The sequence below is a fragment of the Triticum aestivum genome, chromosome 5D, assembly GCF_018294505.1.
Source record: "Triticum aestivum cultivar Chinese Spring chromosome 5D, IWGSC CS RefSeq v2.1, whole genome shotgun sequence".
Lineage (NCBI taxonomy): Eukaryota > Viridiplantae > Streptophyta > Magnoliopsida > Poales > Poaceae > Triticum > Triticum aestivum.
Genome location: NC_057808.1, coordinates 95369875 through 95397520, shown reverse-complemented (window position 1 = coordinate 95397520; position 27646 = coordinate 95369875). Strand labels below are relative to the sequence as shown.

Sequence of the window (27646 nt, the reverse complement as noted above, 5' to 3'; positions counted from 1 at the left end):
AACAGAAACGGGGCGTGGCTACAGGGCCTCCCCCTCCCCCGGATCACGGAGGAGCATGGCTACAGTGCGGGCTGACCAAGCGGTCATTTGCCTGCCCGGCGCGGCACTGTAGCGATGCGGCTCATGACACGGCCCTCGTCAGCAAGGGCCATGCTCCCACGACGGGCGATCGGTACGGCCTGCAGGTGGCGGGCCCTACCTGTCCGTGAGCAACCAGAAGACGGTGCTTCCCACGAAGGCGGCCTCAGGGGCAGACCGGCCTCCAGCAGCCAGCCCTTCCCTCCTCTCAGAGTCCACGCGCCATTACACCGACAAGACGGAGCATGGCTACAGCGAGCGCAGACTAGGCGGCGGGACTGTAGCCATGCGTCCCCCGACAAGGCCTCCGTCATCAAGGGCGAGGCTACAACAAAAGGCAATCAGCATGGGCCGCAGGCGGCGGGCCCTACCTGTCGACCGGTTTCTCGGCAGCCAGTGGGACCCACCAGGAGGTGGGTCCCAGCAGCCGGCGGAGAACCCGGCGCCCTTAGACACTGATGTCTGGGTCCTACACTCGGCCGCATTACCATTGTACCCTTGGGGGTAGGCCTATATAAACCCCTGGCTCACCCATGCAAAGGGTTCAGCACACACACCACTCAGATACACCATAGCTAGGAGAAGCAAGAGAGCTAGCCTTGCCCTTCTTCTTCCTCTAGCAATACAACTCAAGGAGCACGATTGTAGCCACCCTTTGATCATAGTCATCATGCGGAGACCCCGCAGAGCAGGACTAGGGGTGTTATCTCCTCGGAGAGCCCCGAACCTAGGTAAGTCTCGTGTGCGATCGAGCTCTCGCCCATTCCCGCTTCCAGGGCCCGACGACGTCCTCTTATCCCCATCCATGATAAGCCACCCCCTGGCGTCTGTTGCGAGAATACCCCGACAAAGTCCCACCCAAAATCGTAGTTATCTCCCTCTCATTGAAAGATTGGGCCCCGTTCACATCACGATTGTTGCGATCAGTTGGTGGATCCCAGGAGCCAGATACACCACCAACGACTACTACTACTAACCCGAGGGTGCCTACTACTACGTGGAGGCTGCCGACGACCAGGAGTAGTTAGGAGGCTCCCAGGAAGGAGGCCTTGCCTTTTCGATCTACGTTGATGTTTGTGCTAGCCTTCTTAAGGTGGACTTGTTTACTTTATGTTTGTACTCAGATATTGTTGCTTCCGCTAACCCGTTTGTATTCGAGCTTATGTATTCGAGCCCTCGAGGCCCCTGGTTTGTAATATAAAGCTTGTATGACTTTAATTTGTGTCTAGGGTTGTGTTGTGATATCTTCCCGTGAGTCTCTGATCTTGATCGTGCGCATTGCGTGTATGATTAATGCACGTTTGAGTCGGGGGCGTCACATCATTGTGACAGACTCTAGAGAAATACCTTCAGTTTGGAGGGAACCTTATTTTTTCAAAGAGACACCCAACACCACTCTAGTCAGTCGCTATTTTGAAGATCCATCCGACCCTTCTAACCAGTCTCGTCGGATGAGTTTTGTTTTCACCAACATCCTATATGTTGATCGGACCATGAAAACACCCTTCTTCTTGATACATCTCCAATGTATCAAGAATTTTTGATTGTTTCATGCTATTATATTATCAATCTTATATAATTTATATATGCAAACTTATAGCATTTTTGGGAACTAACCTATTAACCTAGTCCCTAGTGCCAGTTGCTGCTTTCTGCTTGTTTTTGGTTTTACAGAAAATCCATACCAAACAAAGTCGAAACGCGACGAAATTTTTTGACGATTTTTCCTGGAACATAAGAGACCCTGAAAGCTTCGGAGGGAGCCAGAAGAGAAACAAGGAGACGGCAAGACAACAGGGTGCACCCTGGCGGGTAGGCGCACCATAGGGCAAATCGGATATGTAATTATTGGAATAATTGTTGGAGACTCAAATGATGTCTTGTGAGCCCCTTGTGGCTCCATCTGATCTAATTCCAGCACTATAAATTCTAAAATATTGAAAAAAACAGAAGCACCAACGAAACAACTTTTTCACCACGCGCAAGCTTCTGTTCTTTCGCGATCCCATCTATAGCCATTCTAAGATATATTGCCATGCAATTTCCACCGTTCCGTGTTATGACATGTATGTTCATCATCATATTGTTTTGAATGATCATATAGAGCTAACATGATATTTGTGGCAAAGCCACCGTTCATCATTGTTATACATGTTACGCTAGATCATTGCACATCTTGGTACACTGGCAGAGACATTCATATAGAGTCATATTGTTTCAGTTTATCGAGTGGTAAGTAAACAGAAGTGTGATGATCATCATTATTAGAGCATTGTCCGAGTGAGGTAAATAATGATGGAGACTCATGAGTCCTCCAAAATGTGGGGATGAGGTTCATGATATTGTTCTCGCTTTAGGCGAGCACATGGAGACGCCTCGCATCGGGGGGAGCCCAGATGGGCCGGCCCAACCGCGCGGGAGGCAAAGGCCTTTTTTTCGTTCTCGTTTTTTCTTTTTTTGTATTTTTATTTATGTTTTAAAATATTTTACATATATATAAAAACACTATTTAAAAACACATTTAAAAAATGTTGACCAAGTATTTGAAAAATGTTGAATAAGAATGAGTATTTGAAAATTGTTGAACAAGTATTTGAAAATTTGAATAAGTATTAGAAATGTTGAACAAGTATTTAAAAAATGTTGAATAAGTATTCAAAAATGTTGAATGAGTATTTGAAAAATGTTGATAAGTATTAAAATGTTGAACACGTATTGAAAAATATTGAATATGTATTAGAAGATATAGATCATGTATTTGAAAAATGTTGAACAAGTATTTGAAAAATGTTGAATAAGTATTAAAATATTGAACAAATATTTGAAAAATGTTGAATAAGAGTTCATAAAATGTTGAATGTGCATACAATAAATGTTGATCACTTGTTAAAGAATGTTTTTGACATATACGAAAATGTAGTGAAAACGAAAACAAACATAAGAAAAAACAAAAACCAAAACAATAAATGAAGAAAATGAAAAAAAACTCAAGAAACAAAAAAGACCCGAAGAAAGAAAGAAATGAAAAAAATGGAGATACCGGAGAAGAAATAAAAAATCAACAAAAAACCAAAAAAGAGAGGAGAACACAACTTTGGTGCAGTGGCTAGAAGCACTAGTCCCAACCGTAGGAACCCGGGTTTGATCCCTGGGCGGCGCTTTTTCGCCCCTATTTCTTCCTTTTTATTACTACATATGCGCTAAATGGGCTGGCCTGTTACTGCGCATGCTTCTGCGAGAGCAAGCTATTCGACTCGCTTAAAGCGAGAAATAGCTCTCACACCTATTTAGGAGCTTTTTGGCCAAAGTGAAAAGGCTGCAAAAGTAGGAGTAAAAGCCCAAACAAAGAGGGCCGAAACCATCTTTTGGGTTGCAAATAAGGCCCAAGCCCATCACAGGAGATAAACCTGGCCTGGCCCGGCCCAAGGCTGCCCAGGCCCAGTTCTAGAGTCAGTCTACCTCGTATGACTCAGAAAAAAAAAACAGTCTACCTCGTCAATACTCCCGCGAAAGGGAAAATGTCACCAACCCCTCAAAAAGAAAAAGAAAAACAGCTGGAAAGAGTAGCTACTACAAAAAAGAGGAAAGAGTAGCTCGACGGAGCAACCCAATCCATGGCGACGGCGGCGTGTTCTCTCCCTCACCGGTGTCTGCTCCCGCTCCACCTGGCCCTCCTCGCTTTCCTGCTGTCGGCGGCCCCGGCGGCCGAGGCGTGGACGGGGGAGATCCGCGGCCGCGTCGTCTGCGACGTCTGCGCCGACTCTGCCATCGGCTCCGAGGACCACGCCCTCGAAGGTCAGCCCAATGAGCCTGCCTCCTCCTTCGAATTTAGCTAAGTTGCAGTCGCCGCCCTCTGTGTTGTCGTGGCCATCGAGCTAGATTTCGAGCGATCGCTTCCGCGGATCTCGGTTCAGCTGTTTTGGATCTCGGAATTTAGTTCTCGGTTTACCACGCTGAGCAAAGTGGCGAGTTTCGCTCTAGTGGAAATTCGTGGGCTGTGGAGACTGGAGAGCGCTTTTCGTATCATTCCGTGGGAAATTCTGGTGGAATTTTAGTCTGTGTTAGGCTACTGGCCGTATGATGTTTGGCTACTGGTCATCTGATGTTGAGATGAAAATCGGACGTAAGTACTAGGTAACAGGAGGCTCTTGTGTTAGCTAGTGAGGAGCATAGATGGACGCACATGATACAGCTTAGTTGGGATTTGGTGAGGTGAGGCGAACACATGAGCCGTTATCTGTATCTCACTCTAAGGTTGTTCAGTCTCTAGCAAAAGAACATAAGAAGAAACAAGGAAAAAGGTTTGACTTCTATCCTAGTACATGTTTTGGGAACGTATGAAAGTTCATAAACTGCTTTCCACTGCCACCGGAGCAAATCAAATTACAGGGAACTGGTTCAGCTCAAAACATGTCCCGAAATTGAGGTGAACTTAACTGTCAGGTAGAGTTCTTGATTCTGCCTAAGCAAACTATTAAGGATGGCTGAATATGATGTACTGCCTGCAATACAATAGCACCTTTACTGAGTAATTTCTCTGGAGCCTCTCATTGCATGTATATATATTTAGATGATGTGTAAATTATAGCCTAAATTTCCCTCACGTATCCACTTCACCATCTATTCCACTATTTCTCTCTGAAACTCCATGCGCAAAGGAAACTAAAGATATCAAAATCCAAAACTGTCTAGGTGCCCATGTGGGTCTGTACGTTGGCTTGCAAGGAGTAAATAATGCATTTCCCAACGTATGAAATAATAGTCATTGGCGTAGTACATGTAAAGTTATGTACATGTCCATGGAATAGCTGAATGCATCTCTTGAATCCACTTCTTTCCAGAACATATGTGAATTTTTCCTTTAGTATTCTGAGACTTATTTTAGTTGTTCAGCAAGAAATGTCAGCATTTATCAAATGTCATCAAAGAAAATGCATTGATGTGCTCTCTGCTTGATAAAATTAGAACTGCGAACGGTGTGCCAAAAGTTAATAGTGCTTCTCTCTGAGCTTTGGCTGGGACAAGCCCACAGAAGCCTGGAGGGCGACCTTCACCTCCCTGCTATCTCTCGCAATCCAATCCCATTTAAGCATGAACACCAATGAGAAGCATTAACATGAGGGTACCCACTGCCAAGTTATTGGAGTCCATTTCCTGGAGTTAGTCCCTGTCACTGATTCGCAGGTTGACCCCTCTGGCTTCCCCATCCTGCTTCTTCTTTCCCTTCTGCTTCCTTGTTCTTGCTCCATCGCCCCTACAAGCTCAAACCAAATGACGTCAAAACATTGCCTGTTAAGCCTATTGGGAGAACTTTCTGCCCATTGATGTTCCATTCTACTTTTATTTTATTTTCTCTGGACCAGCATACTGTACTGGCGCACTCGCCATTCTGCTGACGTTGATTGTTCCACGGCATAGCTACAGACATAATTTTGGCAATTCAACAACTACATCAAAAAATAAAGTTGGAGGAGATGGGCCGAGTGGATGTTGAATCAACCATTTTAGAAATTCAGGTAGGCAGATTCAGTAATTCAACCATCCATGAACAAATTGAGATGAAAACGCAAATGGGACAAGCAGTGCTGGTGCTAGCGCAGGTGTCAACGATGGGTTTTGACATTCCTTTTTGTCAAGAAAATTAGGGATATTTCATAACGCTTACATGCGATCGAAGTGTATTGGAAAATGTTAGTGTAAATCTGAAGTGGCGATCTTTAGGTGGTACTATACCAGACTAAAAAAGAATTACATCTTGAACCTTTTATGTGACTGTCAAGCATACATGTGCTGCCTGTCTCATACTAATTCCATTTTGATTTCTTTGCTTTGGATTGTTCATTATGTTGTGTACAATTAAAGTTCCTGCAAGATAATCTCTTTAATTCTCCTCTTGCTCATGTACATCTTCGTGTCTTATATAGGCGCGGAGGTTGCTGTTCTGTGCATTACGAAATCTGGCGAGGTCATCAACTATCAGGCATTCACAAACTCCGAGGGCATCTACAGTGTTGCGGAGACGATGCCGGAGAGCGACCGATGGGACTCGTGCCTGGCGAGGCCCATCAGCAGCTTCCACCACCATTGCACCAGGAGGGGCGATGCACACTCTGGGGTCAAGTTCACATACAACAAACAGTCAGGGAACTCGCACAACGTCAAGGCATTCCTGTACAAGCCTGCCAATGTTCCGCTGTACTGTAGCTGAAATGTGTAGGATGGGTTCATGCCCGGGCCTGATATATAAGTAAACATGTTGTAAGATCTGAAAGGGAAGGTGTTGGTCGGTCCCTATGCTTGTAATGGTCTGCGCATCTAGAATGTCAGTCGTTTGAAGGGATCTGATGTCGAATGCCTACTTGTTGTAAATCATTATATGTTTTTGAGCCATATAAATATAATAGATATGTGTAAAGAGTTGAATAATTTTATTTCCAGAGATTTGCCGAGCGATCAGGTGTTGCGACATAAGGATGAGAGCAACTCTAGCAGATTCCCCCAGAACGGAGCCTTTAAAGGTGTTGTTACATCGCTCTTCAATTTTTTAAAAAGGTTTTAGAGCAACTACGTAAAGCCAGATTCCTTGTGTTTTTCCTCTTATGTTTCTTCTATGTGTGTGTGTGCATATAAACTCTATTCCAACTTCATTTTCACATCAACATAATTTGAAATTTTTCATATTTCAGTATCATAGAATACAACAAATTTTCAAATCAATAAATCCAAATGTTCAATTTAAACAAAGAACAATGTCCACATACAATAAATAATCGAGATAAAACATGAATAGGCGTTGAATAAGCACCGCATAACTATCGCCCATAGGGGTAGAGGGGGTAAAACATGAAACTATGTGTGGCAATTCCCATCTTCATATCTTTCATATCATGTTTGACAGTTTTATTTTTGTACCATGCTTGTCAATTTGAATATCGCTCATAGGGTAGAGGGAGATACACCTCTGAATTCTTGCTTTATGTGTGGAGGAGACTCAGGGAGAAGAAGGTGAGATTTTGCTTTGTCGGGGTACTTTTGTTCCCTGCACTTGGCTAGCCCCCCCCCCCCCCCCCCACCCCACACACACACACACACAAAAGTGAATATCGGAATACATCTTCACCTCTGTTTTGGTTCATTTTCTTATCCTGGCTTTTCTCACGTGTTGTTTATTTTGAGAGACTTGGTTATACTATATAAGTGAAAAGTTGAATCATGCACTTGACCTGCAAATCCCTTTTGCTAAAACAACACAACAACAAAGCCTTTAGTCCCAAACAAGTTGGGGTAGGCTAGAGGTGAAACCCATAAGATCTCGCAACCAACTCATGGCTCTGGCACATGGATAGCAAGCTTTCACGCACCCCTGTCCGTAGCTAGCTCTTTGGTGATACTCCACTCCTTCAGGTCTCTCTTAATGGACTCCTCCCATGTCAAATTCGGTCTACTCCGCCCTCTCTTGACATTCTCCGCACGCTTTAGCCGTCCGCTATGCACTGGAGCTTCTGGAGGCCTGCGCTGAATATGCCCAAACCATCTCAGACGATGTTGGACAAACTTCTCTTCAATTGATGCTACCCCAACTCTACCTCTTGCTAAATAAAAGATTAAAAATTATAGTCACCTCTTCACTACTCTAGTCAAATGCCAACGTCTCAATTCTTTAGACACACGCAAAGATAACATTCATGAATCATTGGTTGATACCTAAAACTTTACAAATAAATTGAATAACCAAATTAAAAGGCCGAATTACCCAGCTAAAATTCATCATATTAGTAAATGATAGCATATATCATATCCTACAATGACTCATTGTGTTTAAATATCTCTTACCATGTCTATATTACCTGATTTGAAAATGGTTCTCATAAAAAATCACCCTAACCATTTTCACAAGTAACTCCTACTAAACAGTCAAAATCTCGGCTTCTCCCAAACTACCAGATTTCAGCATAATTCAGATGATTAGCTTTCTTGTGGTGGAGCTATCCTATCAGGATTCAAGTATTTGACTTGGCACAGATGCTCGCACTTTTTTGAATTTATTTCAGACTTTCTGCGTTTCCATCGATTATCTCGGAGGTGCTCGTAGAAATGGGTTGTACGTGCGTCCGTGCGTCCGTGCGTTGCGTGTGTGTATGTTAGTATTTGTGATTACAATGTGTAAATAAAACTATATCAGTAATATTTAGAAAAAGAACTAGTCATAGCAGAGAAAATGGATACAGGTGTCACAAAGCAACAACGGTTACAGTGGGTACTATTACTGCGCCCGACGCTTAAGCACTTTGCCTCCCCTCTCACCACACAGGAGGCTTCCGGAAAGCCCTAGCCAGATCGACATGGCATCCCCGTCGCCGTCGCCGTCGCCGGACTGGGCCGGCCTCCCTGACGATGCTCTGCTTACAGTGTTCGAGCGCCTGGGCGCGCCGGAGGTGCTCATGGGCGCCGGAGTCGTGTGCCGCAACTGGCTCCGCGTCGCCACCGGCGAGCCCGACCTCTGGCGCCGTGTTGACCTGTCCGACTGCTTCGACCCCACCATCGACATGGTGGCCATGGCGTGCGCGGCCGTCGACCGCGCCGACGGCCGCCTCGAGCACTTCGCCGCCGATTGTTTCGTCACCGACGCGCTGCTCTTCTACATGGCCAAGAGGTAGCGACCCTTTCTGCTTCTCTGTAGGATTTGGGAGAGATTAGTCGCTGTGGTTTTGGTGACCTGTGCCCACTGTGATAATTTTTGGGTTTTAGGGTTTCGTTAATCCTGCCCGCTGTTCTGGATTTCTGATTCTAGTCTTTTTGGTGGATAGTGATCCTGTTGTTAGGATTATTATAAGGAACACTAGATGAGAAGAAAGAAAACACATACCAGATCTGTTTGGCTACTTCTAGATGCTTCCACTCTAGTGTAGTATTTCTTTCCTTTTCTTTTCTATCCTACCTACTGTTTTTTAGAGTCTTCTAGTTGTGAGTAGCTATGAGTAGAATGGTGAAACTTACATAATGTTTTCTAGAGTATTTCAGCTATAAGTAGAAGTATGTGAAGGCTTTCCAAAGCCCTATAAATAGAGGTCCTCGCCTCTACTTTGGAGGCAGACTATGTACCCCTACCTATAATAGAACTTGTTGTTCTTATCTAAGATCTTGGAGTAGATCTTGTGCCCTAGGAGTTCTGGATTGAACTCTTGCTGCCCTATCAACCTATATTCGCCTCTAGAGCGATATCTAGCGCAGCACGTTGAAGCTGTTCCTTCAACACTTGTGCTGTACACATTGTAGCAGCAAGGTGGAGTTGCTCCTCCACAAACTTTGTGCTGCTTCAGGTGGTATCAGAGCCTCGTTGACCCATACTAGTTCTTGCTGTCCTCTTCGAGAGTAAGTTGCAGCAAGCAATGGAGCAATTGGAGAAGAGGATGGATGCTGCTGAACAACAAATCAAAGAGCTGCGTGAAGATCTTAATAGGAGATTTGACCAGCTGGTTGAGATGATAAGAAAGGGTGTCCCCCCTGCTACCAATGAAGGAGATTCATCTAAAGAAGAGGAAGATGTTCATCAAGGAAGGAGAGGTAATCTTGGAGCAAGACCGCCACGACAACATGTTGTTCAACGTGCTTCAAGAAGGCCAATTTATGTTGAGGCTTCTGAAGGTGAAGAATATGATGATGCCCTTGAAGAGCCAAATCTCTACGCATATCGGAGAGCACCCAACCCTACATATGCAAGAGATACATACAAGGTGAAAGCTGAGATCCCAAGTTTTAATGGAAATGTTGACATTGAAGGGTGCCTGGATTGGTTATATGAAGTGGAGACTTTCTTTGAGGTCATGGAGGTTCCGGAAGATCGTAGAGTTCCTTTGGTCGCATACAAACTGAAAGGAGGAGCCGGTGCATGGTGGCATCGCGTTCAAGAGGAGCGCAGGCTCAGAGGAGAACCTCGTGTTAGAACTTGGCGACAAATGAAAGGCCTCTTGAAAGGGAGATTTTTGCCCGCTGATTATGACCAGATCCTATTTATCCAATTTCAAAATTGTGCTCAAGGAAATAGGACTGTTTCAGATTACACGGAGGAGTTTCTAAGGCTACAAGTGAGGTGCAACCTTGCTGAAACTGAAGAGCAACAAGTTGCAAGGTACATCAATGGTCTCAATGATGCTATTCAAGATCGATTGATGATGCAACAAATCTGGTCCGTTGATCAAGCACAAGCTCTAGCCTTAAAGGCCGAGAGGTTTGTGAGGATGAGAAAGACAACTAAGGCTCCATATCCTCCATATCCTCATACCGAAGGCTCATCTAGGAGCCAACCTAATAGAGTGGAAGAAAAGACCACTCCACCAAAGACAAAACAGCCCATCCCGAAGCAAACTAGAGGCAAGGGTAAGGCAAATGAAGGCCCAAAGTGCTATAAATGTGGTAAAGAGGGACACATATCCAGCGGCTGCCCACTAAGGAAATTTGTTAACACGACTATCCATGATGGTGAAAGCGATGAGGAAGAATACGAATCTGAAGATGTAGACGGACAAGAGGTTTGTCAAGAAGAAGGTGAAGAGGTGGTATGTGTGATCCAGCGTGTCCTATGTTCCACACCACAACTCGATGACACACAACGGAAGAAAATATTTGAGAGCAAATGCACGGTGAATGGCAAGGTATGCAAACTAGTGATTGATAGTTGCAGCTGCGAGAATCTTATCTCCCAGAAGTTGGTGGACCATTTAAAGCTTGAAACCCATGATCATCCAAATCCCTACACTATTGGATGGATCAAGAAAGGAGTGAATATGAGGATCACCAAACAATGCAACCTGCCACTTTCTTTGGGTAAGCATTATCGCTCAAATGTGTTGTGTGATGTGGTTGACATGGATGCCAGCCATGTTCTTCTTGGGAGGCCTTGGCAATTTGATGTGGATACTACACACAAGGGCAAGGAAAATTCTTACTCTTTCATTTGGAACAAGAGAAGGATCATTATCTTACCAAACAAACCCGAAGGTAATACCTCTAAGGAGGAGGGGAAAACTATGTTAACTATCTCCCATACCTCTCATGAGTTTATGGAAGACTTGAAGGAGGCAGATTTGTGTGCTGCACTTGTTGTAAAGGGAGAAGAGCACCTGACTGTTGAAATTCCAGCAAAGGTACGTGGTTTATTGGCAGAATTTCAGAACATACTTGGGGAGCCACATGGCTTGCCACCGATGAGAGGAATTCAACATAGAATTGACTTAATTCCGGGAGCAAGTCTTCCTAATCTTCCACACTATCGAATGAGCCCAAAGGAGCATGGTATATTGAAGGAGAAAGTGGAGGAATTGTTGCAAAAGGGGCACATTCGAGAAAGTATTAGCCCATGTGCTGTACCAGCCCTACTCGCGCCAAAGAAAGATGGATCTTGGCGCATGTGTACGGACAGTAGAGCCGTTAACAAGATCACCGTAAGGTATAGATTCCCTATTCCCCGTCTGGATGATATGTTGGATCAGCTTAGTGGAGCAAGAGTGTTCACAAAGCTAGATTTAAGAAGTGGATATCATCAAATCCGTATAAGACCCGGGGATGAATGGAAGACCGCCTTCAAGACAAAGGAAGGGTTGTTTGAATGGCTAGTCATGCCATTTGGACTCTCAAATGCACCAAGTACCTTTATGCACTTAATGAATCAAGTCCTTAGACCCTTCTTATCCCACTTTGTTGTGGTCTATTTCGATGACATCTTGATCTATAGCAAGGATGAGGATGAACACTTTGATCACATTCGGAAGGTGCTAGAAGTACTAAGGGAAAATGAGCTCTACGTCAACTTGAAGAAATGTGTTTTCCTGCAAACACAACTTCTTTTCCTAGGATTCGTCATAACATGTGACGGCATTCGTGTTGATGATTCTAAGGTTGAAGCAATCCGAGAATGGCCAACTCCTAAGACCATTTCTGAGGTAAGAAGCTTTCATGGCCTTGCAACTTTCTATAGGCGATTTGTTAAGAATTTCAGCACTATCATGGCACCAATTACCGAGTGTTTGAAGAAAGGAAAGTTCCAATGGGCAGAAGCAGCTGAAGCTAGCTTCAATGAGATTAAACAAAAGCTATCACAAGCTCCTGTCTTGGTACTACCTGATTTCAACAAGACTTTTGAGTTGGAGTGTGATGCAAGTGGAGTAGGCATTGGAGCTGTCCTATCTCAAGAAAGGAAGCCCATTGCTTTCTTTAGTGAGAAGTTAAGTGAAGCTAGACAGAAATGGAGTACCTATCAGCAAGAATTATACGCCGTTTTCAGAGCGTTGAAAACTTGGGAAGTCTATTTGCTGCCTAAAGAGTTCATTGTTTATAGCGACCATCAATCCTTGAAGCATTTTAGAAATCAAAAGCATGTTGACCGCATGCTAGCAAGATGGGCAGCATATCTTGAGAGGTTTAACTATCTCATCGTGCATAAATCTGGAATAACTAACAGAGTGGCCGATGCTTTGAGTCGTCGTGCATGCCTCTTGACTTCTTTTGAAGCTGAACTTCCGGGCATGGGTCAAATAAAGGAGTTGTATGAGGGTGACGAAGACTTTGGCCATGTTTGAGTGAAGCACGCAAGGGGCCAACCATTAGGTGATGACTATTTGATGCAAGATGGATATCTCTTCAAAAATGATCGTTTGTGCATTCCAAGAAGTTCTCTACGTGACAAGCTGGTTAGAGAGCTCCATTCAAGTGATCTTAGTGGCCATGTTGGACGGGACAAGACTATCGCTAACCTAGAAGCTCGCTACTTTTGGCCACAACTAAAGAGAGATGCTGGAAAGTTCGTTCAACGGTGCCCCGTATGTCCAGACCTGCAAAGGCCAAGTCCAGAACACAGGGTTATACATGCCTTTGCCTGTTCCTGTTGCTCCATGGGAGGACATTTCTATGGACTTCGTCTTGGGCTTGCCAAGAACAAGACGAGGAAGTGATGCTGTATTTGTGGTCGTGGATAGATTCTCTAAGATGGCTCATTTCATCCCGTGCCGCAAGACAACGGATGCTCATCATGTGGCAAACCTATTCTTTCGAGAAGTGGTCAGACTTCATGGAGTTCCAAGGTCCATTGTCTCAGACCGTGATAGCAAGTTTCTTGCTGCATTTTGGCTCACTTTGTGGAAGCAATTCAACACTGAATTGAAATTTTCTAGCACTGCTCATCCACAAACAGATGGACAAACGGAAGTGGTGAACAAGTTTTTGGGTAATCTGATCCGTTGCATTTATGGAGAAAGAAAGGGGCAATGGGATTTGGCTTTATCTCTTGCAGAGTTCTCCTACAATAACTCCAAGCATAGATCCACAGGAAGGAGCCCTTTTTCCATTGTCTACACTAAAGTTCCAACACATGTGGTGGACCTGGTGAAGCTGCCATCAAGGGGAAACTCAAAATCAGTATTGTCCTTTGCTGATAATTACACCGAGTTATTTGAAGAGATTCGCGGCGCTTTGGAAGCACAAAATCAGAAATAAACAACTTGCTGATTGCAAAAAGAGGCCAAAATCATTCCAAGTCGGTGATAAGGTGATGGTCTACCTCCGAAAAGAGAGGCTGTCTTTAGGTGTTAAAGGGAAACTTAGGCAGTGAAGGTATGGGCCCTTCTCTATCATGAGGAAGATAAATGATAATGCTTATGTGATAGATCTTCCAAGTGATATGGGTATCTCCAACACTTTCAATGTTGCGACTTGTTCTCTACCATCCAGAAGAAGCGCTCTATGAAGATAACTCGAGGGCGAGTTCCAAACAACCAGGGGAGAATGATGTGGAACACTAGATGAGAAGAAAGAAAACACATGCCAGATCTGTTTGGCTACTTCTAGATGCTTCCACTCCAGTGTAGTATTTCTTTCCTTTTCTTTTCTATCCTACCTACTGTTTTCTAGAGTCTTCTAGTTGTGAGTAGCTATGAGTAGAATGGTGAAACTTACATAATGTTTTCTAGAGTATTCCAGCTATAAGTAGAAGTATGTGAAGGCTTCTCAAAGCCCTATGAATAGAGGTCCTCGCCTTTACTTTGGAGGCAGACTATGTACCCCTACCTATAATAGAATTTGTTGTTCTTATCTAAGATCTTGGAGTAGATCTTGTGCCCTAGGAGTTCTGGATTGAACTCTTGCTGCCCTATCAACCTACATTCGTCTCTAGAGCGATATCTAGTGCAGCACGTTGAAGTTGTTCTTTCAACACTTGTGCTGTACACATTGTAGCAGCAAGGTGGAGTTGCTCCTCCACAAACTTTGTGCTGCTTCAGATTAGCAGGACTAGGTGGTTATATTTGTAGTGGGATACTACTACAGTGTGACATGAGGGGAACATTCTTAATTTTAGTTTCGGGGCCCTATTCTTGATTTTATTGTAGACATTTTCTTTTCTTTTCCAGAAGGTTGAAAGAGCAGGCTTCTCATGCATTTCATCAAAAGAAACTAGGCCAAAAACCATACAGCATCTGATGCGAAAGCCCCATCGCTGATCAATGCCACACTACAAACACACCAAGTTATAGTGCTGCTGAGTCAATATTCCACTGCTCACTCGGGAGCCACACCGCTAGATAACCCAGATCCCCGCAGCCATAGCTGCACAGGATGACCACCAGCAATCCATGGCCACCATACCAAATCCGGGGCCCTTCCCCCACCCGGTTGAGTCGACCGGGCAGACAAACACTTTCACCCTAACGTCACAAGGTCACTGCCCCATAGAGCCGTCACTGCATTGCTTTCCAAACTACTCCTGGGAAAAACGACCATCTAGGACCGCTGATCTGGTGTCCACCGTCCCCACTGAAAGATCGTGGATGTCGCCTAGAAGGGGGTGAATAGGCGCTTTAAAATAATTACGGTTTAGGCTTGAACAAATGCGGAATAAACCTAGCGGTTAATTTGACAAGCACAAAACCTACAACAACTAGGCTCACCTATGTGCACCAACAACTTATGCTAAGCAAGATAAACAATTAAGTGATAATAAGATATATGACAAGAAACAATATGGCTATCACAAAGTAAAGTGCATAAGTAAAGGGTTCGGGTAAGAGATAACCGAGACACGCAAAGACGACGATGTATCCCGAAGTTCACACCCTTGCGGATGCTAATCTCCGTTTGGAGCGGTGTGGAGGCACAATGCTCCCCAAGAAGCCACTAGGGCCACCGTAGTCTCCTCACGCCTTCGCACAATGCAAGATGCCGTGATTCCACTAAGGGACCCTTGAGGGCGGTCACCGAACCCGTACAAATGGCAACCCTTGGGGGCGGTCACCGGAACCCGTCAAATTGCTCGGGGCGATCTCCACAACCTAATTGGAGACCCCGACGCTTGCCCGGAGCTTTACACCACAATGATTGAGCTCCGAACACCACTAACCGTCTAGGGCGCCCAAGCACCCAAGAGGAACAAGCTCAAGGGTACCAAGCACCCAAGAGTAATAAGTTTCTCAACTTGTAACTTCCACGTATCACCGTGGAGAACTCAAACCGATGCACCAAATGCAATGGCAAGGGCACACGGAGTGCCCAAGTCCTTTTCTCTCAAATCCCACCGAAGCAACTAATGCTAGGGAGGAAATTGAGAGGAAGAACAAGAAGGAGAACATCAAGAACTCCACGATCTAGATCCAAGGGGTTCCCCTCACATAGAGGAGAAAGTGATTGGTGGAAATGTGGATCTAGATCTCCTCTCTCTTTTCCCTCAAAAACTAGCAAGAATCCATGTAGGGATTGAGAGTTAGCAAGCTCGAAGAAGGTCAACAATGGGGGAAGAACACGAGCTCAAGAGATAAGGTTCATTGGGGAAGAAGACCTCCTTATATAGTGGGAGGAACAATCCAACCGTTACCCCCCACACCAGCCCCGCAGAGAGCGTACTACCACTTGGCCAGCGGTACTACCGCTCCCCCTCGCGGTACTGCCGCTGGGCCCAAAGCGGTACTACCGCGGTGGTCAGGGCGGTACTACCGCATACGAGCGGTACTACGGCCCCCACTGCCGCGGCTAGTACCCTAAAACCCGACACGAAAAAAGACCCCTCGAATCGAGGCGGTACTAGCACGAGACCGCAGCGGTACTACGGCTGGGGGCTACCAGCGGTACTACCACTTGTAGCACCCAAGCGGTACTACCGCTCCGGCCCGCGGTACTATCGCTGGGACCAAAACTGCCATAACTTCTGCATATGAGCTCCGAATTGAGCAAACTCAAGCTTGTTGGATAGAGGAAGACGAGTAGCATCAAAACAGTGACTGGTTATAGTAAGAAGAGGCAGGGGAGGTATGCCAACAAATAGAAGAGTGAAACCTCCAACCGAGAAGAACCGGCATAACCTCCAACATCGAAAACATCATAGAAGATGCGAGTGAACTCCGTTTTCGATGAACTCGAGCTTGTCATCAAGATGACCATAAGCTCCAAAACTCACAAAGAGAAGAACCAAATAAGAACCAATAAAGATGATGCAAGGATGCAATGGTTTGAGCTCTCTATGGACGATACGATCAAGCTACTCATCGAGAGCCTCCCTTGATAGTACGGCAATCGATCCTATAACCCGGCCTCCCAACTACCATCATGAGACCGGTAAAATAGAAAACCTATCAAGAGCAAACCTTTGCCTTGCACATGGTCCACTTGAGCTAGATGATGACGATCTTGACTCCCTTAAGTTGGACCACCTTTCTTGGTTGCGTTGGCTCGATGAAGACTAGTTAATTGCTCCCCCATACTCCACTATGGGTGAGCCACTCTTCCGCACATCTTCACAAGTCCATTGTTAGCACAATGGACGGCAAGCTTCAAGCATTTGATCTCTTCATGATGCTTCACTTGAACTTGCACACCGCAACGTCTTCACAAGTCCATTGTCACCACAATGACTTCACAAGTCCATTGTCACCACAATGGACGGCAAGCTTCAAGCATTTGATCTCTTCAGGATGCTTCACTTGAACTTGCACACCGCAACCTAACCCCACAAAGAACTCTCACGAAGACCATGGGTTAGTACACAAAGCGTAATTGACAATGCTTACCATACCATGGGATCGCTTAATCCCTCGGTACATCTTGTGCGCTTTGTGTGTTGATCAACTTGATTCACTCTTGACTTAGTCTTGATCAACCTTGACTCTTTCCAACTCTCTTCATTTGGATAATGTCTTGAAGGTAAACATGAATGATCACATAATCTTCTTCTTCAAGACATGCTTGCAATAAGCTCAACTCTCACATGACCAATCTTTGGATAATTCCTTAATAACACATTGGTCACCACATAAACTCCTTGAAACCACCACATGGACTTCAAGAAATGCCTATGGACAAATCCTTCAAATATAACTCAAGGCAACCATTAGTCCATAGAGATTGTCATCAATTACCAAAACTAAACATGGGGCACCGCATGTTCTTTCACCCACCGACAAGAGAACCTCATGCAACCTCGCAAGCCCCTGCCGGTCCATATGGGTGTAATTTTGTTTTGGTGGATGTGATTTATGACTTTGTGAGTTTGTGGGATAATGTGTGTTCTTATATTAGAATTACTATCCACTATCCAGTATGTGCAAAAATCTAATTCTGATGCACCACTAAAAAAATGGGTGAGATACAGAACCAAAAATTGGGATGATTGGTGCTGCATTGTGGCCTCAGCTGCACGACGCTCTTCAGTCTCAACGGCAGCACATCAGTGCTGTCACGAGGTCTCGGTTATTTGATGCTTTTCGACTGCCGGTGGTGCTCCTTGGCACTGTGCTTGGCGTCAGCTTGTTTTTTCCGGCCCACCCAGTGGTTTTTGTGCCTGCGGTGTGGTGAAGTCTTGCTTGTCACCTGGCCTTGCTCTCGAGGTTGTAGAGGGGATGTTGCCGTTTGTGGTTATGATGCTGGTTGTGTCTTCATCATGACTTGATTCCGTGATGCTCCTAGCGAAGTAGGTCTTTTGTCATTGTTTGCGCCACACCTTACATGCTGCGAGTTGTTGTCTCTCTGGGCGTCATTGCGGGGGTTTCACTTGGCGTTGCCAACCTCCCCGTCCTTTATTTTTTCTCGCTCTTCCTTTTACTTCTTGTGTTGGCCTCAGCCTGGGCACTTCAGTGCCTCCCCACCCGCCACCCCTGCCCTTGATGTGCCCTGTTGGAATATAGTTCAGGTGGGCTTAGGCCTTCAGCAGACCTTCAAAAAAACAATGGGGATGCCTTGTTTTTAAAAAAAGATCCTGGCTTATTTTTTCAGAACCCAAGTTTATGAGTTTACAGATAGCATGTTTTTGGTTTACTCATGTAAACTTTTATTACTGGACCAAAACCAATTTTGCCAATTCTGGTTATCAGCATCCATGATATCTTGTTCATTTTTGCGAGGAGGATACCTCAGATTATGTTTTGTGCCTTGGTCTTCTTTTTCGTGGTAAGGGTGTTGAAGTATATGTGGATTGCTCAACTTTCTCCACCAGTTTGGACTGCTGCTTGTTCTTCTGTGTGGAAGGGTACCTTGGATCTTGGAGATTCCTTACCATCTTGGTTCATGATGTGGTTTTCTGTTTTGGTTAATTGTTAATGAAAGTTGAAAGCTTTTCTATATCTACTATGTTTCATGGTTAACGTATGAAACATAAGAGACCAATAGCTATGATTCATATTAAATGTATATCCTGCTGCTCCATATTTATTTAGGCATGGTAGTTGTGTACCACCAACCAGAACGGTTTTTTTTTTTCATCAAATTGTGTACTAACTAACTATTCCAATTACCTTTTTTATGATCATCTAAGATTTTTTTTTCTCGGCTGCTATGAGAATTTTAAGGAATATGTATTTCCTCTGGTTCATGCTGTCAAAGCTATGGGAGTGTCTGATTTTACCAATTAAATTTACGTAATAGCTTTAATTTCGAAAATTATTGTTGGATTGTTTGGGTTAGTGTTTGTTTTCATGATTGGTTAAGTTGAATGGTACCATGCGCGAAACAAAATTAGTTGTTACTGACCTTGTATGCATTTCTCATGATGATATCTCAGTGCAACAAGGGTGATAAAGTGATAATCATATTTTTAAACATGTATTATCCCATTATTTTGATTCACTTTTATGCAACTCATATGTTGGATTGTCAATCCACACGGGTGTACAAGGAACTAAAACTTCGTTTGAGCGCTCTTTTTTTTCTGCGATAAAACTTTGTTGGAACTGATAACTTACTGGAAGTGGATGAGTTCAATAATAATTTAGCATTATTTTCATGTTGCCATTTTCTCGTTTGACATGGTACCTTCTTTTTCTGTAGATATATCAATGTATGCAACTATTATTATTTTAACCTCTGTTACCACCATTCCCCCCCCCCCCCCCCCCCCCCCCCCCCTAAAGAGCATACCTTCTGTTTTTTTAGTGAACCTATATGACATCTTACCGGGTGTTCTTGCTGTCAGGTTGTTGATCAATGCTTTTTTTATCTAACTGAAGTACTACAATTTGCAGAACTAATGGGTTGAAAAGCCTTCGGCTAGTTAACTGCATGAAAGTCTCACACAAAGGCTTGGTTGCTCTGGGCAAGAGATCTCCCCATCTCGAGGAACTTGAGCTTACTACCTGCTCCATCTATATTTCAATGAAGGCTGTTGGCCAAGCATTCCCACAGCTGAAGCGGCTGCGCCTGAACAACCGGTGGGTCAATGTTGAGTGTGAAGAACAGTTCGATAACCACCGTGCCCTCGACATCGCCAGCAACATGCCTGAGCTACGTCACCTTCAGCTCTTCGCCAATCGGCTCCGCAACAGTGCACTTGCTGCAATACTTGACAACTGCCCCCACCTCGAGTCCCTTGATCTGCGCCAGTGCTTCAACATCCACATCGATGCAGAGCTGCGAGCGAAGTGCGCAAGGCTTAGAGACGTGAGGCTACCCAAGGACTCGACCAATGACTACGATCACGAGGCGTACATTGAGACGCTCGAGCTTAATTCCCTTCCACTTCTTTTTGCCCACGATGGTGTTTTTACGCAGCAATACCCCTTCCATGGATCTGACCACAGTGATGAGGACGATCAGGAAGATCTGGATGTAGCTCTTGGTCATTTGGCTTTATGATAGGTGGCTACCAATGGGCATGGGCTGATCGATGGCAACTCAAGAGAAGTTCACAATGGTCATCTGGAGTCCTGTTTGTGGCACGTGTCGAACATGTCGTGTGTGTATGTCTTCCATGATAAGAAGGCGCGCTGGGTTCGTTTCCTTTTTGTGTTGGGAATTTTGCTAGCCTTGTCTTCTCCTTTGTAAACAGTATGTACCTTACATTTACTAAAGAACAATATGTGCCTTATTACATACAGAGTATATGTTGAAGAAAGAAATGAAGGACCCTCAGCCTCTGCATCTGCACATAACCATCTTCTATTGCTATGTTGCTTGTCCAGAGGATGAAAACGAGGCTTTCAGGACCAGAAGACACTCGAGATTGCTCCAATAATCCTATTGCTAGACTGTTATCTACCCAGTGCTAGATACATCCATTTGAGTATCAAGTAATTCCAATTCCGACACATCCATTTGAGCATCAAGTAATTCCAATTCCCCAGCGCTAGATACATCTATTTAAGCATCAAGTAATTTCAATTCTTATACATCCATTTGAGCATCAAGTAATTCCAATTCTGGACGGAGGGAGTATATTGGTTGAATAAAATGTGTGGTACAATCTCTGAGTGCATTTGTTGAACAAAATCTGTGCTTCCATCTCTGACTTGGTTGCACTCAGTGGTCAGAGACTCGTGTGCGTACGACGTACCACTCAGATGTATAATCTCGTGGATAACCTACAAACAGTTGAAAACTCTAATTCTTCTAAAAATAAAACCATTATTGAGATTTGGGACTTACAAACATAGAGCGCATAACTTCACACGTATTTGATCCTTAAGTCTAGTGTTTAACCGCTCATGACGAAATAGATGATGGATTGCAAAAGAGTAAAATAGATGATGGATTGTTTGATCTGTCACAATAACAATACTTCTTGCAGTCTTTCGCTAAGACCACTTCCTACACAAATACTATCATTTATGTTTTTTATCTTTAATGGGAGTTATCAAATATGTTTTTAAGGAAAGTGTGACCCTTATTGAACATTGAGACATCTGGAAGACATCTGGCTCCTGTGATAAGACCTCTTCCAATGGATAGTTGCTTAGATGAGGTGCTAAGCGTATTAAATAGTTTAGCAACTATTGTCCCCAATGCATAGCTGCTTAACTTGTTGTTACTAAGCTTCCTTCATTTAATGACTTAGCTACTAAACTCTTTCATGCATTGGTGAGTTTGCTTCATGTAAATGTTTGGCCTAGGTTTGCGCGCTTGGCATTGGTTCTTTCTGGGATCATCAAACCCATCTCTCTCCTCTTAATTGTCTTGCCACATCAGATTTTTTGCCTACATGGCAGGCTTAGCACCTGTACAAGGTGGAGCATTGGGAAGGGCCTAAGTTAACCTTCATTAAAACATATGTACCAGGTGAAGCCATTTTGTTCATTTGTCACCAGCAAGTGCGAGCCGAAAGGTGATGTTCAACAGTATGTCGGCCATAACCGCTCACAACAAAAACATGTATTTGCTAAACGATGTTGTAAAGAGACGGGGTTTAGAGACCGTGTTGTCTGTCTCCTAATCAAGTGCCTTCCCAGAACCTTGTACCCAAACCATAGCCAATAGATAAAGAGCCTTTGCTAAAAAAATATTCTTGACCCTAACCATGTGAAGCTCAACGGGAACTTATGGTAGCATCTGCATAGTGTAAGATGGATATACCTCCATCAATCAAGTGTGGGATAAGATTACCAACCTGTCCATCCGCCTTAGCCCTTGCAATAAGGATGCTCAGCATATCGACAATGATGTTAAAGACTTGACGACATATTTGGTCGGCACAACCTAGATGTTAGATGTTATAAGGTTCAATTCTGGAAAATTAGAGATAAAATACAGGTAAGTCCGTTTTGAGTTGCGAAGCCCTGATTGTTGAACTGTTATTGTATGATGTTCGAAATGTACTGCTCTGTTTGGCAACAAGGTTAATTGAACAAAATACAAAACATCAAAATAGTACAGAACACAATTGGCATAAAAACAAGATTTTCTTTTAAAAAATGGAGCCCCGTGCCTCTCGCATGCGAAGCGAGCGCTCTACCATATGAGCTACACCCCCATTTGATGATTAAGATGGGAAGTGGACGTATATAACTGCATGACTAGCATCCTTCCAAGGAGGTAAACACCGGGATATATCCTCGTCTCCGCCTCTTCGGAGCTTCGGTTATCTCAAACCCTAACTCTTTACTTGTGGTTTACTTTGGCCATTTGACCTTGCATTGACTTTTATCATATTGGTGTTGTTAATCTCACCATATATTTGTAATCATCTTAGTGTACTTGTTGAACTCACCGTAGCAATTATTTAGGCTCATTTTTATATTCCACATTGCCTAAACTTGCCAATAATTAATTAATATTTCCAGTTGTACCTATTAACCCCCACCCCACTCTCGATGTCCATCTCGATCCTTTTAGATCCCCAAATTGAACTTGACAATGAGATAGGCTCCAACTTTTTCACAACTTATTGTCTCAAATCATATTACAGGAGTAGATGCATATATGGTGGCTAAAGCTAGATCGATCTAAAGTTCTCGGCATGATTGGCGATTTAGAGCACTTCAACCCTAATGTCGATTGTAGCTTCAATGTAGAAATAAAATGTTGTTGTCTTGGCCTCTGACGTTTTTATATAACGTCCAACTTTGACTCTCAAGTTGAACTTGACAATGAGATAGACGCCCAACTTTTTCAGAACAAACGAAAGAGAACCTCTCTAGGCCCGGGATGAACCCGAAGTGTTGCTTCGAAACTTTTAGCATGCTTCCTTGCATGTGATGAGATCCGATAAACTTCCTAACAAGAAGGCAGGAAATGATTTTTGCTCAGCTCAACGTGGACGTAGATGTTGTAAGATTCTTGCTGAAGTGATCGTATGATGTTAGAAATGTATTGCTCTGTTTGGCAAGGTTAAGTTGAACAAAACATAAAGCATCAAAATGGTACGTGCAAAACATCAAGAACAAGGGAAAAAAATTAAAAAAATGGAGGTGCGGGGAATCGAACCCCGTGCCTCTCGCATGCGAAGCGAGCGCTCTACCATATGAGCTACACCCCCATTTGCTGACAACCTCGGGAAGTGGAGCTATCAAACCGAAACATACGCCGTCACCGGAGAAGACGACAGAGAGACCCTTGCGGCCGGCCGGCCGGAAGAAGGAATTCGAGCCAGGCCCGTCCATCCATCCACGGCCGGACCGCATCAGGCTGGCCCAGCCCATTCTACCACTGGCGGTCGCGCTCGCGATGCCCTCGCCTCGCCCGTCGTCTTCCTCTTTCCCTCCATTCGCATTCGGCTTCTTTCCTCTCTTCCCACTCTCCGTTGTTTCGGGCGTGAACCGTGAAAGGCCACTATTCATCCATCCATCCATGTGGCTGTTGCTTCACGCCAAGGAATTGAATCGGCGATGAACAATGCTGCCACTTGAAGGATGGCCGCATGAGCACATGTGAAACCTTGTGACACTTGCAACAGTTTCGGGTAAAAAGAAATAATGGCCGGTTCTTGTTTTCTGACTGGAAAAAATACCCATCTCCACTCCACACATGTGTTCTTATGAATGCAGTGCGACGCATCGATGGCAAGCAGTGCGGTTACGAAAGAAAGGAGCGCAATGATGCACCAGCAGCGGTCGCATCAGCCATCATTGGCGCGAGCTGTTTGGATACAGAAAGTCGAAGAGGCAGAGAAAGGAAGAAAGTTGAGAGATCGATCTCTCTTTGTTTGACGTGACTGCTCAGCCCCGTGTGGGTGCGGCTTGATTGCTTTGTCCTTCCCTTCGCCACCAAACCAAAGCTCGTCGCTGGCTTGCAAAGTTTTAAAAAGCTTCTGTGTTATCTGAAACATTTTTCTGAACTTTCTTTCAGTGTCGACAAATCACAAGAGACGGAGGTGGACACTGAACCCGGACTTGATCCCTCGAGTAGTTTTTCAAAGCAAGCAATCGCTTCGTTGATTTGATCCAGTGCATATGATTCGAGCCCGCGTAGATAAGATTCAGTGTGCCCCACATGAATGAATTTGTATATAGATACTGTAAAAGAAGTGTTTGATCACATCATAGAAAAACATATTTTAGAAAACCACTTTGCGCAGTTTAATTAATCTCCTAACTGAAACTTAGCAAACAGATAGCGTCATGCTACCATACGATTGTCTCTGAAAACGAAAGTCTAGCCAGCCCATCGATCGATCGCGTATCACGCAGCAGCCGGCGCGGCAGAGATGTGGAAATGATGGCTCGACGGCGCAGCCGGGCGAACAGTCAAGGTTCAGGCTCAGGCTCAGTCACGCAGTCGATGCCGTAGTAGTAAAAGTTTGTCCCAAACGCAGAACGTGTGGGCCGTGGTAAATCAATCACGTACGTGTGGTTGAACGACTGTCGCATGAGCCAGCCAGTGCAATCAATGCGCAGCGTCTCACTCTCTCGCCCTTGCGCAGACAGCCGAGGCCAAAACCAGCACTGTCGCTCTCGCTCTCCCTCACGCAATTTTACCGCTCCACGGCAGTGCTGTTGCAGGCTTGCAGTAACTCGAAGAGTATATCTATCGCCGGAAAATTTCACCAGGAGATGATTACTACTGCACTATTATATCTTCCCCCCTTTTTTTTCTTTAGGGAAGCTTTTCTTTCTTTCTAGAAAAAACTGAGCGGTGGTAGATCTGACAACGCGTTTCATTTGTGAGTGAGACGCCGCACAGGCGGAACGTATGCGTCTTCATTGATTATGAAGCGTGCACGATGATCGCGAGTCGCAGTCACTGTGAGGCATTAGCACGTCCTTTTCCACTCAAACCATATCGGTCCGGCCCTACCCGCGCGTCTTTGACCGTCCGGACCACGTTGGACGGTCCAGGCGCGAACCACCTGACCGATCGATCGACCCATCAACTACTGCTAGTACTCCCAAATGATTCTCCCCTAGTTCACTTCAAATTTGCGACTAAAAAACATATTTTTTCTAAACGAGGCAACACACTTGCCATTTTTATTGATTAAAAAGAAAAGAATTGCCCGGTTAATTAACGGAAAACCAGACAACCGATGCAAGCCAACCCATATGACACGGGTACCACCAGCCAACCTGATCACCGACATGAACCTGAAACTGCAAAGAAGAAAGATATCCGTCGAGGAGTCGCAAGCGTGGTGATGAAAACCATATTTCACGCCACGGAAAACATATTTCACGCCATTCAATTTTTACGAAGCTGGAATGGAGACGAGAACAACGTGGGCGACCGCGGTGTTCTCGGGGAGGCCTAGCCGGGAACGACTAGGAGACAAGGACATTGACGGTGACATCTTTGGGACTTTGACCGAGGGGAACCGAAGGGTTGACAGGTGTAGGTGCGAGTGTGCGGGAGAAGTGAGGTGGGTGGGGGGTCGTCAACGCTAGAGAAGAAGGGGGCTTGGAGGGATGGCTGGGACGGCACCAGACGGACGAAGGGGACGGGTCAGACATGGTGAGGCGGCGCGCCTGCGAGGTGCGGGCTGTGGGTGGAGGATGATTGCAGCTTGATTGGTGGAGGAGGACAAGCCGACGATGGTGGCGGGATGGACAAAAAATCAACTAGTCCCAATTTTTCCAGGTAACCTGTCCAAATTTTGTAACGTAATAATGATAGGCATTTCTTTCATTAAAAAAATGATAACACACACGCACGCACACATGATGACGCAAAAAGAAGCATTACAATTACACACCAGAATGAACGGTCAGCTGAGAAATCCGTGCATTGTGTACTTGTTTGGTTTGCAAGACTCTAAACTCGGTATGGATGGATATAAATGTATATGTAAAGTAAAAACACAATTTCATAAAATTAGGTGTTTGATTAATACAAATGAAAAAAAAAACACAGAAATTCCGATGAACACAAACCAATTAGTGTGAAACTAAAAAAGCATAATTAAAATGTTGTACCAGCGTAAGAACATTAGACTCATTCTTCATGCAGAGAAATTTAAAGATAAGGTTTAAGCAGATTACACTGGAATTCATGCATTTTTCACTCTTTTTCTTTTGAAGAACCGGCAGGAACACTGCCTTTTCTTATAGAAGAAAAACAGAAGCGCAATTTATAGAGGGCGCACGTTTTTAGGGAGCATGGCAAAAACCAAAAAATGGCCCATGTGCATGAACCATGAAAAACCTAGCACATACTCAGCCTATGCCGACAGATGGCAAGGCCCCAACGAAAGCCAGATCCTGTTGCTTAATGGCCTCGAAAGCTAGTAGACCAACCTCGCGATGAGTCATCCGTTGACCTGTAAAAACGCGTCTGTTCCTCTCTTTTCAGATAGCTCAAACTGTGTAGATAATCCTACCGCTCCTCCGCCTCCGCACTTGGGATGGCTCATCTACTAGCATCTTGTCCCATCAGTCAGAAACAACGCCTGGCTCACGCAAGAAACCTGAGATGACAAGACCCTCGTTTGTCCAAGTGTTTACCTGGTTCCAAACAGCGACCACGAAGGAACAATCCTTGCAAAGATGGGTTGCATTTTTGACTCTAAAAGTGAGACCAAAGAAAAACTTTGTCTATTTTTCCGTTGTTCCATCCCACGGATTTAAATATATGGACAGCTTTACCATAGGAAATAAAAATGATTATCATATGCTATTCCTCTGTTTTTCTTTTAAATCAAAGAAGCCCTTCAGATTTATGGTAAAACCAATGAATCTAACTGAATTCATCCCGTCCTCGTTGCCTCATCACCGCAGTCACACTCATGGGGGTACGTTTTTAGGTAGCGAACCTTGTCCAAGCTATTATGATGATGTTACCACCGTCCTAAATCGCCCAAACCCACTACCCCCTTGTTTTCACCCGTCACTTTTGCACTAGTCGCTCAAAGACTAGCAATTTGTGACGCTATGATATGCATTTAATTTGGAAATACATGATAACTCAGACACTAACACAATTTCGAACATGGCACTTTAACCATCCTCTGTATGTGAATACATTAAAATTTCAACATATACATGATTTTTTTGTGAAAAAGACCTCCAAACTAATATTAAAATAAGCCAATGGTACAAAGCACCCCCACAAGAATGAAAATTACAAATAGATCCCTGAGGAGCCGTCCAACCACGCATCCAACGCGGGCTGAGGGCGCGCCGCCGCTGCCACACAGAGCCGGCGCGATCTTGAAACCTGCAGACAGACTGAAACACAGACGGGGAGTCACCAGCCTCGGTCGAAAACTAGCACGTCAAAAGGAGGAAGAACGACCATCGCTTGACCATGCCGACAGAAACATAGTCCAGAGGTCCACAAACAACACCTAAAGATACGACGAAATGCGCCGCCGGCATCCACCGACGCACCGCCACATCACCCCCAACTCCCCATGGCAAGGTGAGGAACCACCTTACCATGACGAAGAGAGAAGCAGGGG

General features: G+C 44.6%; 2 protein-coding genes and 1 non-coding gene across 3 annotated transcripts; 2 read left to right on the top strand and 1 right to left on the bottom strand.

Annotated features, from left to right (window-relative positions):
* Positions 1 to 3590: 3590 nt before the first annotated feature.
* Positions 3591 to 6509, top strand: LOC123119654 (uncharacterized). The gene is made up of 2 exons (XM_044539520.1): positions 3591 to 3873; positions 6003 to 6509. The coding sequence occupies exons 1-2, from the start codon at positions 3693 to 3695 to the stop codon at positions 6284 to 6286; spliced, it is 465 nt and encodes a 154-aa protein (XP_044395455.1). The 5' UTR covers positions 3591 to 3692; the 3' UTR covers positions 6287 to 6509.
* Positions 6510 to 8331: 1822 nt separating this feature from the next.
* On the top strand, positions 8332 to 20469 carry LOC123119653 (putative F-box/LRR-repeat protein 23). The gene is made up of 2 exons (XM_044539519.1): positions 8332 to 8731; positions 19569 to 20469. The coding sequence occupies exons 1-2, from the start codon at positions 8421 to 8423 to the stop codon at positions 20176 to 20178; spliced, it is 921 nt and encodes a 306-aa protein (XP_044395454.1). The 5' UTR covers positions 8332 to 8420; the 3' UTR covers positions 20179 to 20469.
* A 2751-nt stretch (positions 20470 to 23220) lies between these two features.
* On the bottom strand, positions 23221 to 23293 carry TRNAA-CGC (transfer RNA alanine (anticodon CGC)). Its single transcript has one exon. It is a non-coding gene; the product is annotated as a tRNA-Ala (tRNA).
* Positions 23294 to 27646: the final 4353 nt, after the last annotated feature.

Excerpts from the sequence above, each read along its gene's own strand:
- LOC123119653 (XM_044539519.1), top strand. The coding sequence starts at position 8,421 with ATGGCATCCCCGTCGCCGTCGCCGTCGCCGGACTGGGCCGGCCTCCCT. Across the intron at positions 8,732-19,568 it reads CTCTTCTACATGGCCAAGAG|AACTAATGGGTTGAAAAGCC; the intron begins GTAGCGACCCTT and ends TACAATTTGCAG.
- LOC123119654 (XM_044539520.1), top strand. The coding sequence starts at position 3,693 with ATGGCGACGGCGGCGTGTTCTCTCCCTCACCGGTGTCTGCTCCCGCTC. Across the intron at positions 3,874-6,002 it reads CGAGGACCACGCCCTCGAAG|GCGCGGAGGTTGCTGTTCTG; the intron begins GTCAGCCCAATG and ends TGTCTTATATAG.